Source organism: Artibeus jamaicensis, unplaced genomic scaffold (assembly GCF_021234435.1).
Source record: "Artibeus jamaicensis isolate MK-2021 breed Jamaican fruit bat unplaced genomic scaffold, CSHL_Jam_final contig_240, whole genome shotgun sequence".
Lineage (NCBI taxonomy): Eukaryota > Metazoa > Chordata > Mammalia > Chiroptera > Phyllostomidae > Artibeus > Artibeus jamaicensis.
This window is the reverse complement of record NW_026521506.1, coordinates 14400265-14412964: the sequence shown is the minus strand read 5'-3', so window position 1 is coordinate 14412964 and position 12700 is coordinate 14400265. Positions and strand designations below refer to the sequence as shown.

The following is a 12700-nucleotide window of genomic DNA, read 5'->3' as shown; positions in this document are numbered from 1 at the left end:
AACAAAAAAACAAACTAATAAAATCAGTCATATTTTCATAAAAAAAGAAATTAGTCCATATATCATTAGTTTATTCCTTTTGTGTCTGAGTAAAATTATGTATACATACCACAGTTTATTTTCCCTTCTTTACTCAGTTTTATTTTTTTCTGTAGTATTTATCACTATAGTTTGTTGTCTCCCAGAATATAAGCTTACTGAGGGCAGGGACTTTGTATTCTGCTATAGCCACAGTCCTTGACATATCATAGGTGCTCAATAAATATTTGATGAATGATATTTACTCCCATGGCTTCAATTTTCATTAATATGCTGATGACTTCCATTGATTCAGAAGTGTGTTAAGTCACCAGTGAAGAGTTGAGAATGACAAGGGTTTCTATCACTGGGGAACTTGATGGATGATGATCATTAGCTGAGAGAACACAGAAGATGGAACTTTGTATGTGTGTATATGAGATATATTGAGTTCAGTTTTGGGCATGCTGTATTCGAGATTCCCATAAAGTAGTTGAAAATGTGGGATTTGGGAGTTTAGAAAAGAGGTGGGAGCTGGATTAGGGAGTTCAGCAATCACATGGGTTGAGATAACATCATCTAGAGGGGAGATGTAGAATGAGGGAGAGGGTCAATGACATTTCAGTAATACACAGGAGAAGAGGAAGCAAGAAAAGACAGATGAGACTGGCCATAGCAGTAGGTGTGGGGGGTGGTTATGTTCACTAAAACAAGGGAGGAAGAGAGTGTTTTAAGACGTAGAGATTGGTGAACTGTGAAGGATGTTGTAAAAAGCCACATTGGATGAAGACTCAGAAGAGGCTCTGATTCCCTAATATTGGAATAAGCAAGGAGATCATACATTTGGCAAATCTTTGTGGAAATGAAAAAATAAAAGACATTCTGTATCATAAGGGAAGTAGCCATGAAGTAGCTCAGGAGCAAGACTTAAGCATTTGTGATAGAGATAGAATGTTGGAGTCTTAAGAGATTTTGGTGATTGCCTGAATGTTAATTGTGTCCTCTGGGTGTTTCTTCAGTAAATCTTTCCTCAGACCTTTAGTTAAAACAATAACAGCAACAAAGCTTTGATACAATATTGATGTTTTATTCATTTATACCAAGAAATGCAACATTGGGTTAACCAGACATCAGGAAATCATAAGTAGAATTTTGAAAATTCCTTCTTGGTTGTGTTCTCATTCGTAAATTATAATCAGAAAAATAAATTGTAGGCATGTAGATTAATCTTTTAACAGACAAATTAAATATTGGTGTTCAATGACATATACTTGGTGTTATAAATTAGTTTATGCAGAATTTATGAGTCAAACCTAGGCAATTCTAATGGTTATTCAAAAAGAATCAATCATAAAGATAATTGGAAGAAAGCAGGGAATTTAGTTAAGATAAACACTAACTTTGAATAATCAAGATTTTACTGCATTTTAAAAGAAATGCATTGTTTTGCCTTCTTTACCTCTTTTCTCTGTGTATGTGTGCATGCGTAGGATATTCTGCTTATTGAAACATGAAAAACTTGTTTGTTTCAGGGTCAGATTTGCAAGTATGTCTTCCCAAGGGTCCAACATGCTGCTCGAGAAAGATGGAAGAAAAATACCAACTAACGGCACGCTTGAACATGGAACAACTGCTTCAGTCTGCAAGTATGGAGCTCAAGTTTTTAATTATTCAGAATGCTGCAGTTTTCCAAGGTGAGTTCTGGGGATCATTTCAGATGAGGTGTGCTCAGTGGTAACATTATGTGGGCACTGGGGTTTGAAAAGCTAAGTATAATTTATAAATTACCATTATAGCATTAATGCTTGATATAAAAAACCTTCCAGTAAGAAATTCTGCTTAAGGAAAAACACATTTTTTTTAAGAAACTTCATTCCAACTTGGGAAAGGTGGGTATTGTAAAAAAATCATTGTCCAAAGACATACTGTTTACTTGTGCGTAAAAAGTTGTAAATCTCTGCAGAAAGGGTACATGATATTTTCTCTCAACTAGCCTGTAAGACTTGCTACAAAAACAACAGCAAAAATTACTTAAATTATAGTTTTCTCCAGGAGTGAGTTTCATACTTCTGGAATGTGCACAAACTCCTTCTGACCACTGGGACCATTTCCGTTTAAGGAGAAACTGGCTTGATGACCCCAAATTTTTTCATTTGTGTGAGTGGTTTTCACTTCTCCCTCTGTGAGTCTCAGTTCTCACTATACCTGTGTATGACTCTTAAAGAGGCTGTTGTGGCATTTCCAGATGTGTAGGAAATTGCATTTCTCTTTGATTAATTGTAGGTCTGTCGTGGTAGGATGGGGGAGTACGCCTGTTGATTTGACGGCCTAGCCAGGGATGGTAATGATAGTGGTGACAGTAGTGGTAATAACAAACATGTATATAGCATTATGTGTTAGGTAAGCTTATAAGCGCTTTATATATATTAGTTCATTTAACCCTCACAATAACTTTATTTACTATTATTATTATTATTATTAATATCCCAGTTTTATGGATAAAAATCCAAAAGACAGAATGATTAAGTAACTTGCTGAAGATCAAACAGCTATAAAGGGTGAAAGCAGGATTTGAACCCAGATGGTCTACCTTTTAGATTCTATACTTAAAAAAAAAGATTTTATTTATTTATCCTTAGAGGGGAAGGGAAGGAGAGAGGGAGAGAACATCAATATATGGTTGTCTCTTGTGGGTCCCCGGCAGGGGACTGGCCTGCAACCCAGGCATGTGCCCTGACTGGGAATCAAACTGCAGTTGTTTGGGTTGCAGGCCCAAGCTTAGTCCACTGAGCTACACCAGACAGGGCTACATTCTATACTTTTAAAAATCACAGTATGCTGCCTCCTGTGAGGGAAAATTAATTATGGATATTGGGACTTTCTTTTATCTGTTTTTAAAAGATTTTATTTATTTGTTTTTAGAGGGGAGACAGGAGGGAGAGAAACATCAATGTGTGGTTTGCCTCTCACACACCCCCTACTGGGGACCTGGCCCACAACCCAGGCATGTGCCCTAACTGGGAATCGAACCAACAACCTTTTGCTTTGCAGTCTGGTGCTCAGTCCATTGAGCCACACCAGCCAGCAGGGCTCTTTCTTCTTTTCTTAAGCGTGGAATCAGCTGCCGTTTTCTTGCCCCACAAAGAGAACATTGGGGTCATGTCAAAAAATGACACTTCTGTCTATTTGACATTCCATAACTTGAGAGTTATGATACCTTTATTAAAGTTAAAATCTTTGAATTGTTAGGTGAGTTGATTATAGCTTATTTTGTATATTATATGAAATTCTTAAAATTAGCTTTAAATTATTCAAAGTAACTAATAAAGCAGACATTCACAACAGTTTCTTGGGTCAAAACTTCAGGGGATATATGAAGTACAATATATAAGCTTGAAGTATTTGTTAACCTATTTATGCAGTCAGACTCTTGTGAAGAGTTTGTCGAGACTAGCAATTTGGCAATAGAATGAATAATTCAAACTGATTTTAAAAATACATGTACCATTCATGTACTTAGATTGGCTGTGAAGCTGATCTGTTGGCTGAAAGTAGGGTGGTAAGAAGTGATGTGACATAAGACTTGGGTTGAAGAAGAGAGCTGAATCTTATTCTTTGGGGGATCAAGATGCTTTTTCAGAATGGAGCATTTGTGATTTGTTTCATACCCAGAATGACCAGGTCCACAGTATCTTCACTACTATCGCCTGCCTGGAGGGGTGTGGTAGAGCGATCACACTGCTACTCTAGCATGCACAGTAGCTGACCTGATTGTCCATCTGAAGGCCTTGGGTGTTAGCACCTCTGTTCAGTTCTGCATTTTGAATATTGTATTTTCTAGGCCTGCGACAGCATAAGAGTAGGCAAGAAAGGAAGTTATGACAAGACTCTGATTGGATTAACATCCAGATATGGCTGCTGTAGCATGGAGGTTGAACACTAGTTATGTGAACAGATGGTAGAGAGTGGGGGCCACCACCTACTAGCAGTATCTTTCTCTCTCTCTCTCTCTTTTTAGTATATACAAATTATATATATACACTCTCTCAAATTATGGGGAGAGGCAGAAGGGTTACCCCAGCAAAGGAACATGGAGACAACTAAGTGATGTCTGAACTCATTGCTGGTACCTTCTATCTTGTTACTATACTATGTACTTGTTTTTTATCTTGTTTTATTCTCTTTTCCTGCTTCACTTTTAGAAAACAAGAAACCCCACAGGAAAAATATAGACCCTGGTCCTAGGCCTCAATACAATTATACCATGTTTGTAGAGACATTGCCCCCAAATGCCTTCTATGACAAACGTCTAGAGAGACAAGACTAAAATTAGAGATTGCTACAAGATGATTAATTGGGGGGGGCAGTTGTGTTTTCCCCTAAAACACTTTTCCTCCCCAAGATTCTGGTAGGTCAAATAATTGAGCAAATAGCTCCAATACTTAATTCATATGAAATTTGATGTGAGCTATTTTCTCCGCCACATGAAGTTGAAGAAAGCTCATCCTGATCTTGGCCTAGATCCACAATGTCTTTAGGATTCCACTTTGAGGATATTTAAGCAGTGAGTGCTTTCTGCAAATATGTGCACAGTTCCATGAGCAATCCTTATTGCCTCTATTTGGATTTTATGTCTTCGTTTGCAGGAATCCTTTGCCCTCATAAATGAGCCTGGGGCCCTTTGCTACAGTGGTTGGAGTGCTATATTGCTAATGTTGTTTTGATAATGATTGAAGCATTAAAAAAAGTTGCACTTTATTTTTAATCTTTGCATTGCTTCGTTTCCTAAATTTAATTTACTTAGATGTGCTTAGTAAAATGGGGCAGCATGATCATTTTTTTGTTTCTGCTTAATTAATTCTTTTTGAAAAACTTGACTAAAAGGAGGTTTTCTATTTTTTCCTCCCCTACCTAATAATAATTATGAGGGCGATAATAATAATAGTGACAGTTTATTACATGCCTACTGTATAATGCTTACTTTTACATAATTATCTCATTTAATTTTTCCAGCAACCCTATGAGGTTCATACTATAATTATCTCCATTTTGCAGATGAGGAAACTCATTGATGCCACAGCTTTTTTCAAACATCATGTGACAATATTTTCCTTGCTCTTAGTGTGCTTTTGAAGTAAAAGAAAATTAAGGAGTTGTAGAATTGGTGGACCTTGAGAAGAAAAATGGGACCAAATTCTGAAGTTTTCATCACATATTTGCCACTTATACACCTTCAAACCTTGAGTTCTATTTTCTTTGTACAATTTCATGATATCTTTTAACCTTGTACTATCAGGAAATAATACAGAGGTATGTCCAGGTTTTTTCTGTACATTGGATAATTGCAGTCTCCCCCAAGGCACCACTGACTTTGACTGAGAACAGACTCTTCAGAATGCTGTAACACTTTGCTTTTCTGGAAAGTTGCCGTTCTATACCTTGAACTGACTTCATGAGAGAGGAGAAATAGTGGTTATACAGAAAACATCTCTGTGTACACACTCCCCTACACACCATGGAGCTCCTGCTTATGTAGTTGAGTCATCTGAGAGCTCCTTGGGACCTTGTTCAGAGTCTCCTACTGTTCTAAATTTATTCACAGTCCTTATAAACTTGATTTTCTAGTTTTCTAGCCAGTAGTAAATAAGCAGTTAAATAGAAGGGCTATAGAAGACTGCCAGGGGGAGGTACATATGAACAGCAAGAAGTTATGAGTGGCAGTAAGGGTGGAGGACATGAAAGTGGACTCAAGAACTCTGAATGTGGCAGTTTGGGGCTTTTAGTAGAGTGGTATATCCCTGCATGCCTCAGTAGCCCCTGCATTATAATAGGTCCAACAACTGATATTCATAATGACGTTTGTGAATCAATAAGGAAAAATGAAAATATTTTCATTTTTTTAATATTTCCATTTTAAATGGCTAAAACATAGTCTTTGTTGCTTAAAAGCAATGGAAGAAACACTGGAGGTGGAGGCCGAAAATCTAAGTTCTAATTCTCGTTCTGTATTTATGAGCTTTATGACTTTGAGGGGGTTATTTAGACTCAAATAGCCTCAGTTTTCTTATCTGCAAAGTGGGGATAATAATTACAGTCCTGCTTACCTCACAGAGTAGAGATAATGTATGTGAAAGTGTCTGGGAAACTATAAAGCATAATGTACATACATTATTATCTAGGCAGCTCATTTATGTGGACTGCTTCACCTCAGTGGTGCCAGATAAAAGAGGCATTACTATCACAGGCATCACCCCATACAAAGCTGGGGTTCATGATGTAATTCAACAATTCATGCCACATACAGATGATATTCACACAGGGCACAGCTGGGAGAGCACTTAGGCAAAGGACCCTGTGTAAAAGGGGTTTATATTGTGCATTTTTAGATGTAAAGCCATGCTGTTTGAAATGTCAATAGCAATGAGCAATCCTTTTTCAGCTTCCTAAAGCTGCTCTTCTGGCCCCTATGTGGTATATTTTACACACAAACAAGGGGTTACATCAGGAAGGATTTGTTGGGCTTAGGCCATATTTTAATTGCATTTTCTGGTTTATGGTAGAGAGAAGGAAAAGAGGAGTCAAAGTTTAGAGAGCTTCAGTTGATCTTCACTGAGTGTTGGAAGGTTTTCTCCTACCTGTTTTCTATGGAGGAGATGAAAATGACATCTTGGAATGGGGAGGGGGACAGTGGTTCTGTGTTTCTTCTGTTTCTCCCCCCCCCATTTTTTTTTTGTTTTCATCTGCTCTCAGCAGTTCTTACATTTCTTTCTGTCAGATTCTCGTCTCTCCCACTCCCCCCAAATAATATTGACCTTGGTTTGAACACCCTTTTCCATCAGCTCAGAGCAATTTCTCCAGTCATTTCTGCTTGAAATAACTGTTTAGGGACATTATTCAGGCAAAGCTCTTTTCTTTCACAGTTAATATGTGACTAAATAATTGTCTGAATGTTGATAAACATGTTTTTGAGATTCAATCATTTGTTAATTTAGTTTTTCTAATGTAGTAGGGTTTTTAAGTGAGTACTGAGCAATTTTTCTCCATTTCACAATGTTTTCCCCTTGACTAGTCTGACAGTTCTCCTGCCCATGCTCCAGCTTTGTGGAAGCTGAGCCCCACTGAGTCCCTGACTCAAACTGCAGGCCATTCTGTCACAACCCTTTCTTCTTTGAAAATAACATACGGGAGAAAATAATTGCATTGATGTGTAATCAGAATTTAATTCATTTACCGGGGCTGAATATAATAACATTAAACTGGATAGAAGAATTTTAGGAATGCAAACCATGGCCATGAATGAGTAAACTTATATGTCCTCAAAAATGTAAATTATTAATCAAACCACTCATCTGTATAGCAAAGCTCTAGTAATCCCATTATAAAAGGGTGAATTTCTCATCAGAGGCCCAGAGTACTGGCTTTAATTAGTGTATTTTTGGTGACAAAGTTTTAAAAAATACGATTCTTTAATTATTAATGCTATTGGAAAAACAATGGGAAACTAGGTATTTAAAGTCATTTCAGTATTTTCCTGGCCAGATAGCTCAGTAGGCTAGGGCATCATCCCCATATGCCAAGGTTGTGGGCTTGATCTCCAGCCAGGGCATATAAGGGAAGTAACCAATGAATATATAAATAAGTGGAACAACAAATCTCAGTGTCTCTCCCTGTCAACTGTGGATTCAATTCAGTTTAAAAATTCTGCCCTGGGTAGTATGGCTCAGTGGATTGAGTGCTGGCCTGCAAACCAAAGGGTCACCAGTTCCATTCCTAATCAAGGCACATGCCTGGGTTTTGGGCCAGGTCCCTGGTGGGGGGTGTGCAAGAGGCAGCCACACATTGACGTTTCTCTCCCTCTCCTTCTTCCTCCCTTCCCCTCTGTCTAAAAATAAATGAATAAAGCCTTTTTAAAAATCTTTAAAAATTTGGTGGTTTTAGCGGAGCTAGAGGCTGGGGGAGTTGTAAACTGTTCCTGTGCTCCCTATTGATTTAGAAAAGTCAGTCATTAGACTGAAAACTGTTTAATAAAAAGGTTTTAGAAAAATGACTCAGTGTGCAGTGGAGACTGTCCTGGGGCCAACCCGAGGTGTGGAGATTACGTAGATTAACTCTTACCCAAGCCCTTGGATTCAATGGGGCTTAGAACTCACCCCCTCTAACTGCCATCATTACTGCCCACCTTCTCGCTAGTGAGCCCAAGAAAGAAAATTAAAGAGCATTGTCCCTGCCCTCTAGAAGCTTCCACGAAAAATACTACTTTTACCTTGAGTGATTTCTCCCCACTCCTCACCCACTGGGATTTGTTTATTTTCTGCAAACATACGTTCCTCCTCCTCCTCCTCCTCCTCCTCCTCCTCTTCTTTCTGTCTCACTGAGCTGCAGTACCTGATATTGGAGTAATGAAGCATATGTTTGAGAGATTTGAATCCTTCTGTCAGTGGTGTGGAGGCAAAAACAATTTTCCTCTAAACTTAAAGTGGTAACATAGAAATTAAAAACACCTTTCCTTCTACTGACTGTGATGTGCCTCCAGGGGCTGAGGCACACCCTCGTACTCCTCCTTTTCCCTCATCCCATATTTCAGTCACCAGGTTTTGTATCTTCCTTCATACTTCCTCATGTGTTTTTAAAAATTATTTACTGATTTTAGAGAGAGAGAAGGAAGGGGAGGAGAGAGAGAGACAGAGACAGACGATTTGTTCCACTTATTCCTACACTCATTTGTTGCTTTATGTATGTGCTTTGCCTGGGGATTGAACCTGCACCTGTGGTATATTGGGACAATGCTCTAACCAACTGAGCTACCTGGTCAGGGCCTCCATCTTTTTTCTACATTCTATCTCAGGGTCTCCTTTATCACATGCCGATGACTTCTAGCTCTGTCTCTGACTTTAGTTCCAGGCTCTATCAGCTCACATCTAGACTACCAGCAAAGGTAGAACTGGGTTTCATGCCTTTTGTGTCCTCTTCTGCTTCCCTGCCTAACAGTGGAGTGTCACGATTAAGAGGGCTGAGTTTGAATGGGTCTAGGTGGGGATACGTAGGGGATGCGGGGCTGGCATGGAGAAGAGAAAGCTGAGGGCTTGGGGTGAGAATGAGAGACCTCCTCTGTGGACATGTACTAAGTCAGTGAGAGATGAATAAAAAAAATTCCCATTCGAAACTGTTTTACTTGTATTGTCTCATTTAAACCTCACAACAACCCTATGAGTTTGGTACTATTATTAGGCTCATCTTCCTGATGAGGAAGTGGAGGCTTGTCTAAAGTTGCACAGCCAATAAATGGTAGACACAGGAATTGAACCCAGGAAGTACAGCTCCAGAGCCTGTGCCCTTAAATGCCACGTGTTATAGAGCCTTTGTGTATGTCCTCTTATGGTCATGGGCAGTCTCCGCAATTCTAACTTTCTTTCTTATAAGGGAATTCCATTGTGTTTCATGAAGGAAAAAAAGCTCCACTTTCTGAGCAATTACATAGCAAGTCTGAAGGCAGGTATTGTGGGGGATTCAAAGATAAAAGCTACCTCATGCCTACCTTCAAGTAGCTCAAATTTCGGAAACCAAGGCTTTTATACCAACACTTTTATACACAAATAACTTGAGTACAAAGCATCCTAAGAGAAATGCTGTGAAAGCAATTTTAGCAGTTTTCTATGGGGAGTAGGGGTAGATCCAAGTTTCATGGGGGCTCAAAGTTTATACAGTTTGGAGACTCTCTTTAAGAAAAATATGACAAAATTAAAAATACAGAATGCCTGTGGCTCTTCTAGGAGGAGGATTGAAAGTGTGGGTCCCTGTGGCTTAAGATTTCATTAGCTGCACAGGAAATCCGCCTCTGTATGGGAATGTGGGATTGGAAAAGATTAATTCCAACCAGAGAGCAGGGTTTCTTGGAGGAGATTGCCTGTGTGTATTCTCTAGACAGACGTGACTCTGGATCCAAGAGAAGGGCAGGTGAGGAAGTTAGATAAATTAGTGCACATCTTTTCATAAATTAAATTAAAATCTAAACATTATTGATTGCTTACTAGATATGAGTCTTTCCAGAATTCCTGGCTGGCCATATAGCCTCTCACTGTCTTTTATTTGAAAGGGCAGAATACCTAGGACAGAAGCAGAAAAGCATAGTGTGAAGGGCATGTGCACTGGCTTCAGGCAGACTGGAGTCTAAGATCCAGCTCTCAACTTCCTCTTTGTAACCAAGGGCAAGTCACTTTTCTCTGAGCCATTAGTTAAAGAGGGATAAATCAGATGAAGGCTGTGAAGACCTCAGCCCTGTGCTTGACTGTAGGAACCAAGTGCATGGTAGCCACCGTTTTTCTTCATTCCCTGTACATTTATAAGCATATGAAGCATATTAAATACAACATCTTTGTCATATCGAATGTCACATATCTGGCCCACATACACTTAAGATGGTTTTATGCTTTAATGTAATTATAATTAATATAAAATGCTCTAATATACCCACTCATAATTCTATCATTCAGAGACAATGGCTTGTAACATTTTTGTGTTTTCTTCCTTTCTTTCTTTCTTCTTCTTTCTTTCTTCTTTCTCTCTGTGTGTATGTGTACATTTAAGACTAATGGCATACAGTTTCTCAATGGTCCTCTAGTGGTACGAACGAGTCAATATAGCCTCTAGATCTAACTAACAATGGCAGACTCTGATTTCACTGTTTTGCATTAGGAACAGAAGGAGAACAAAACTGATGACAGGAAATTGGGGTGTTTATATGCTTCCCTCATTTGGTTGAAGTTTTGCAGTGTTTGTACTGTACCTGATTAACTAAAATGTAATAATTGGATTATATGAGGTCCTACTATACTTCCTCTCGTGCAATATTGTGTTTTCTTTCTAGCACTTATCCCATGGGTATTTGTAGTAATACTCCTATGTGTATGGTTATCTGGTTAACATGGGTCTCCTTTACTAGAGAATCATCTACATGAGGGTAGGACTTACGTGTATTACACCTCACCCCTCTACACACAGGAGACATAGTAGAAAATCAATCAGTGTTTGAGTGAAAACAACACACACACATTAAAATAAGTACTATCGATAGAAACATTTCTAATTCTTTCACTTTCTTGATGACAACTACAACTGTGACCAGCTGGAAAAGAAAAGATGTAAGCTGTTGTCTGCATCACTTGTTTCTAGGTTTTAAAATCTACTCAGATGTAAGATACTTCAAGTCTAGCTAGTGGGTTGACGCTTGCCCACTGAGATGGGGTGTCTTATGTTTCCCTAAGCCTCGGCCTCCTTTTCTGGCCTCACCACCCCCACCCTTGCTGGTAGTCTTTTCTTCCAGCCAATCTAGGCTCTTCAGAAAGCACTGTGAATAAGGTTCACTGCTATAAATTTAAACCCTGTGACTAAGAATCCTGAGAATGGTGACATCTGTCAGCTTTTCCAAATACACTCTTATGTGGCATTGCTGATTACCATGAACACTTGAAAGTAATAAAGCAAACTTTGTTTCAGTATATTTTTAAAAATAATTTTTTACTACACAAATAAGTATTATGTATTTATTAGAGAAAATGAAAAAACACAAAAAAATAAGAAGTGGAAAATAAATGACCCATGTTCTATCCCCAGGAGGCGAAGTACTATTAACATTTTGATATAACCTTACATACTTTTGTTCAGTAATACAAACACACACCTACATACACACACATATATTTAGATGTGTGTATGTGTATTTTTTTCCAAAAGTTGGTCATACTATCTTTTTCTGTAATATATTATAACCATCTTTCATTTCAATAATATATTTCTATGATACAATAGAATATAGTATTTAGAGGCCACCTAGTACTTAGTCATGTGCTTGTCTCATATGTTATTAATTCAACCCTCTCTACTGGTAGACATTTAGGTTACTTTCAGTAAACCACAGTGAAACAATAAACCATGTATCTAAATATTTATGCAAATCCTTAATTACTGTGTCAGGATAAATTCCTGGAACTGAAATTAGTAGGTCAAAGGCTATGCAGTTTTTAAGTTTTCTCACACTTATTGCCTATTTGACTTCCATAAAGTTGTATCAATTTTCCCTTTCACTAGCAATATATGCATGTTTGTTTTCTTGGCCATTTGCATTTTACAATAACCCAAATGTGGGTGAAAAAATACTACTCCATGGTTACTAGGGAGATTTGTTCATTATTTGTACCTTTCATTTCATAATTTTTCTCATTAATATTTCTTAATCATTTACAATGTAAATGTTGACAAATGCTAATCATTGTTTCTTATTGAGAGACTCTCTTGTTATTGATTTGTAAGAGCTATCTGTATATTCAAGATGCTAACCCATTTTATGTTATTAATTGGTTTTACTGATTTGTTAGTTCAAGTTTTCATTTTTTATGGAGGTTTAAAAACAGGTTAAGTCAAATGTACCAATATTTTCCTTTAGCTTCCAACATTCTCTTTGGTTCTTTACTAATTGACATTAGCCTTCGCACAAACCCAAGATAGGTTCTGTCTTCTGTCCTGACACCAGCTGTGTGAAAAATGGTAAGTAATTTAAAGTGTGTGAGTTTGTTTCCTTATGTGCAAGATCACACCTGACCGGCCAACCTGCCAGAGCTTTTGAGGATCAAAAGAGGTAATGTATATGAAATGCTTTGAAATGTTTAAAGGATTATTGTTATTTAGT

At 38.0% G+C, this 12700-nt stretch overlaps 1 protein-coding gene across 1 annotated transcript in view; it reads left to right on the top strand.

Annotated features, from left to right (window-relative positions):
• Window positions 1–12700, top strand: part of GPC3 (glypican 3) — a 452502-nt gene that overhangs the window by 31907 nt on the left and 407895 nt on the right. The window contains exon 2 of the mRNA XM_037146361.2: window positions 1551–1712. Within this exon, the coding sequence (XP_037002256.1) occupies window positions 1551–1712 (162 nt within the window). The remainder of the gene's footprint in view (window positions 1–1550; window positions 1713–12700) is intronic.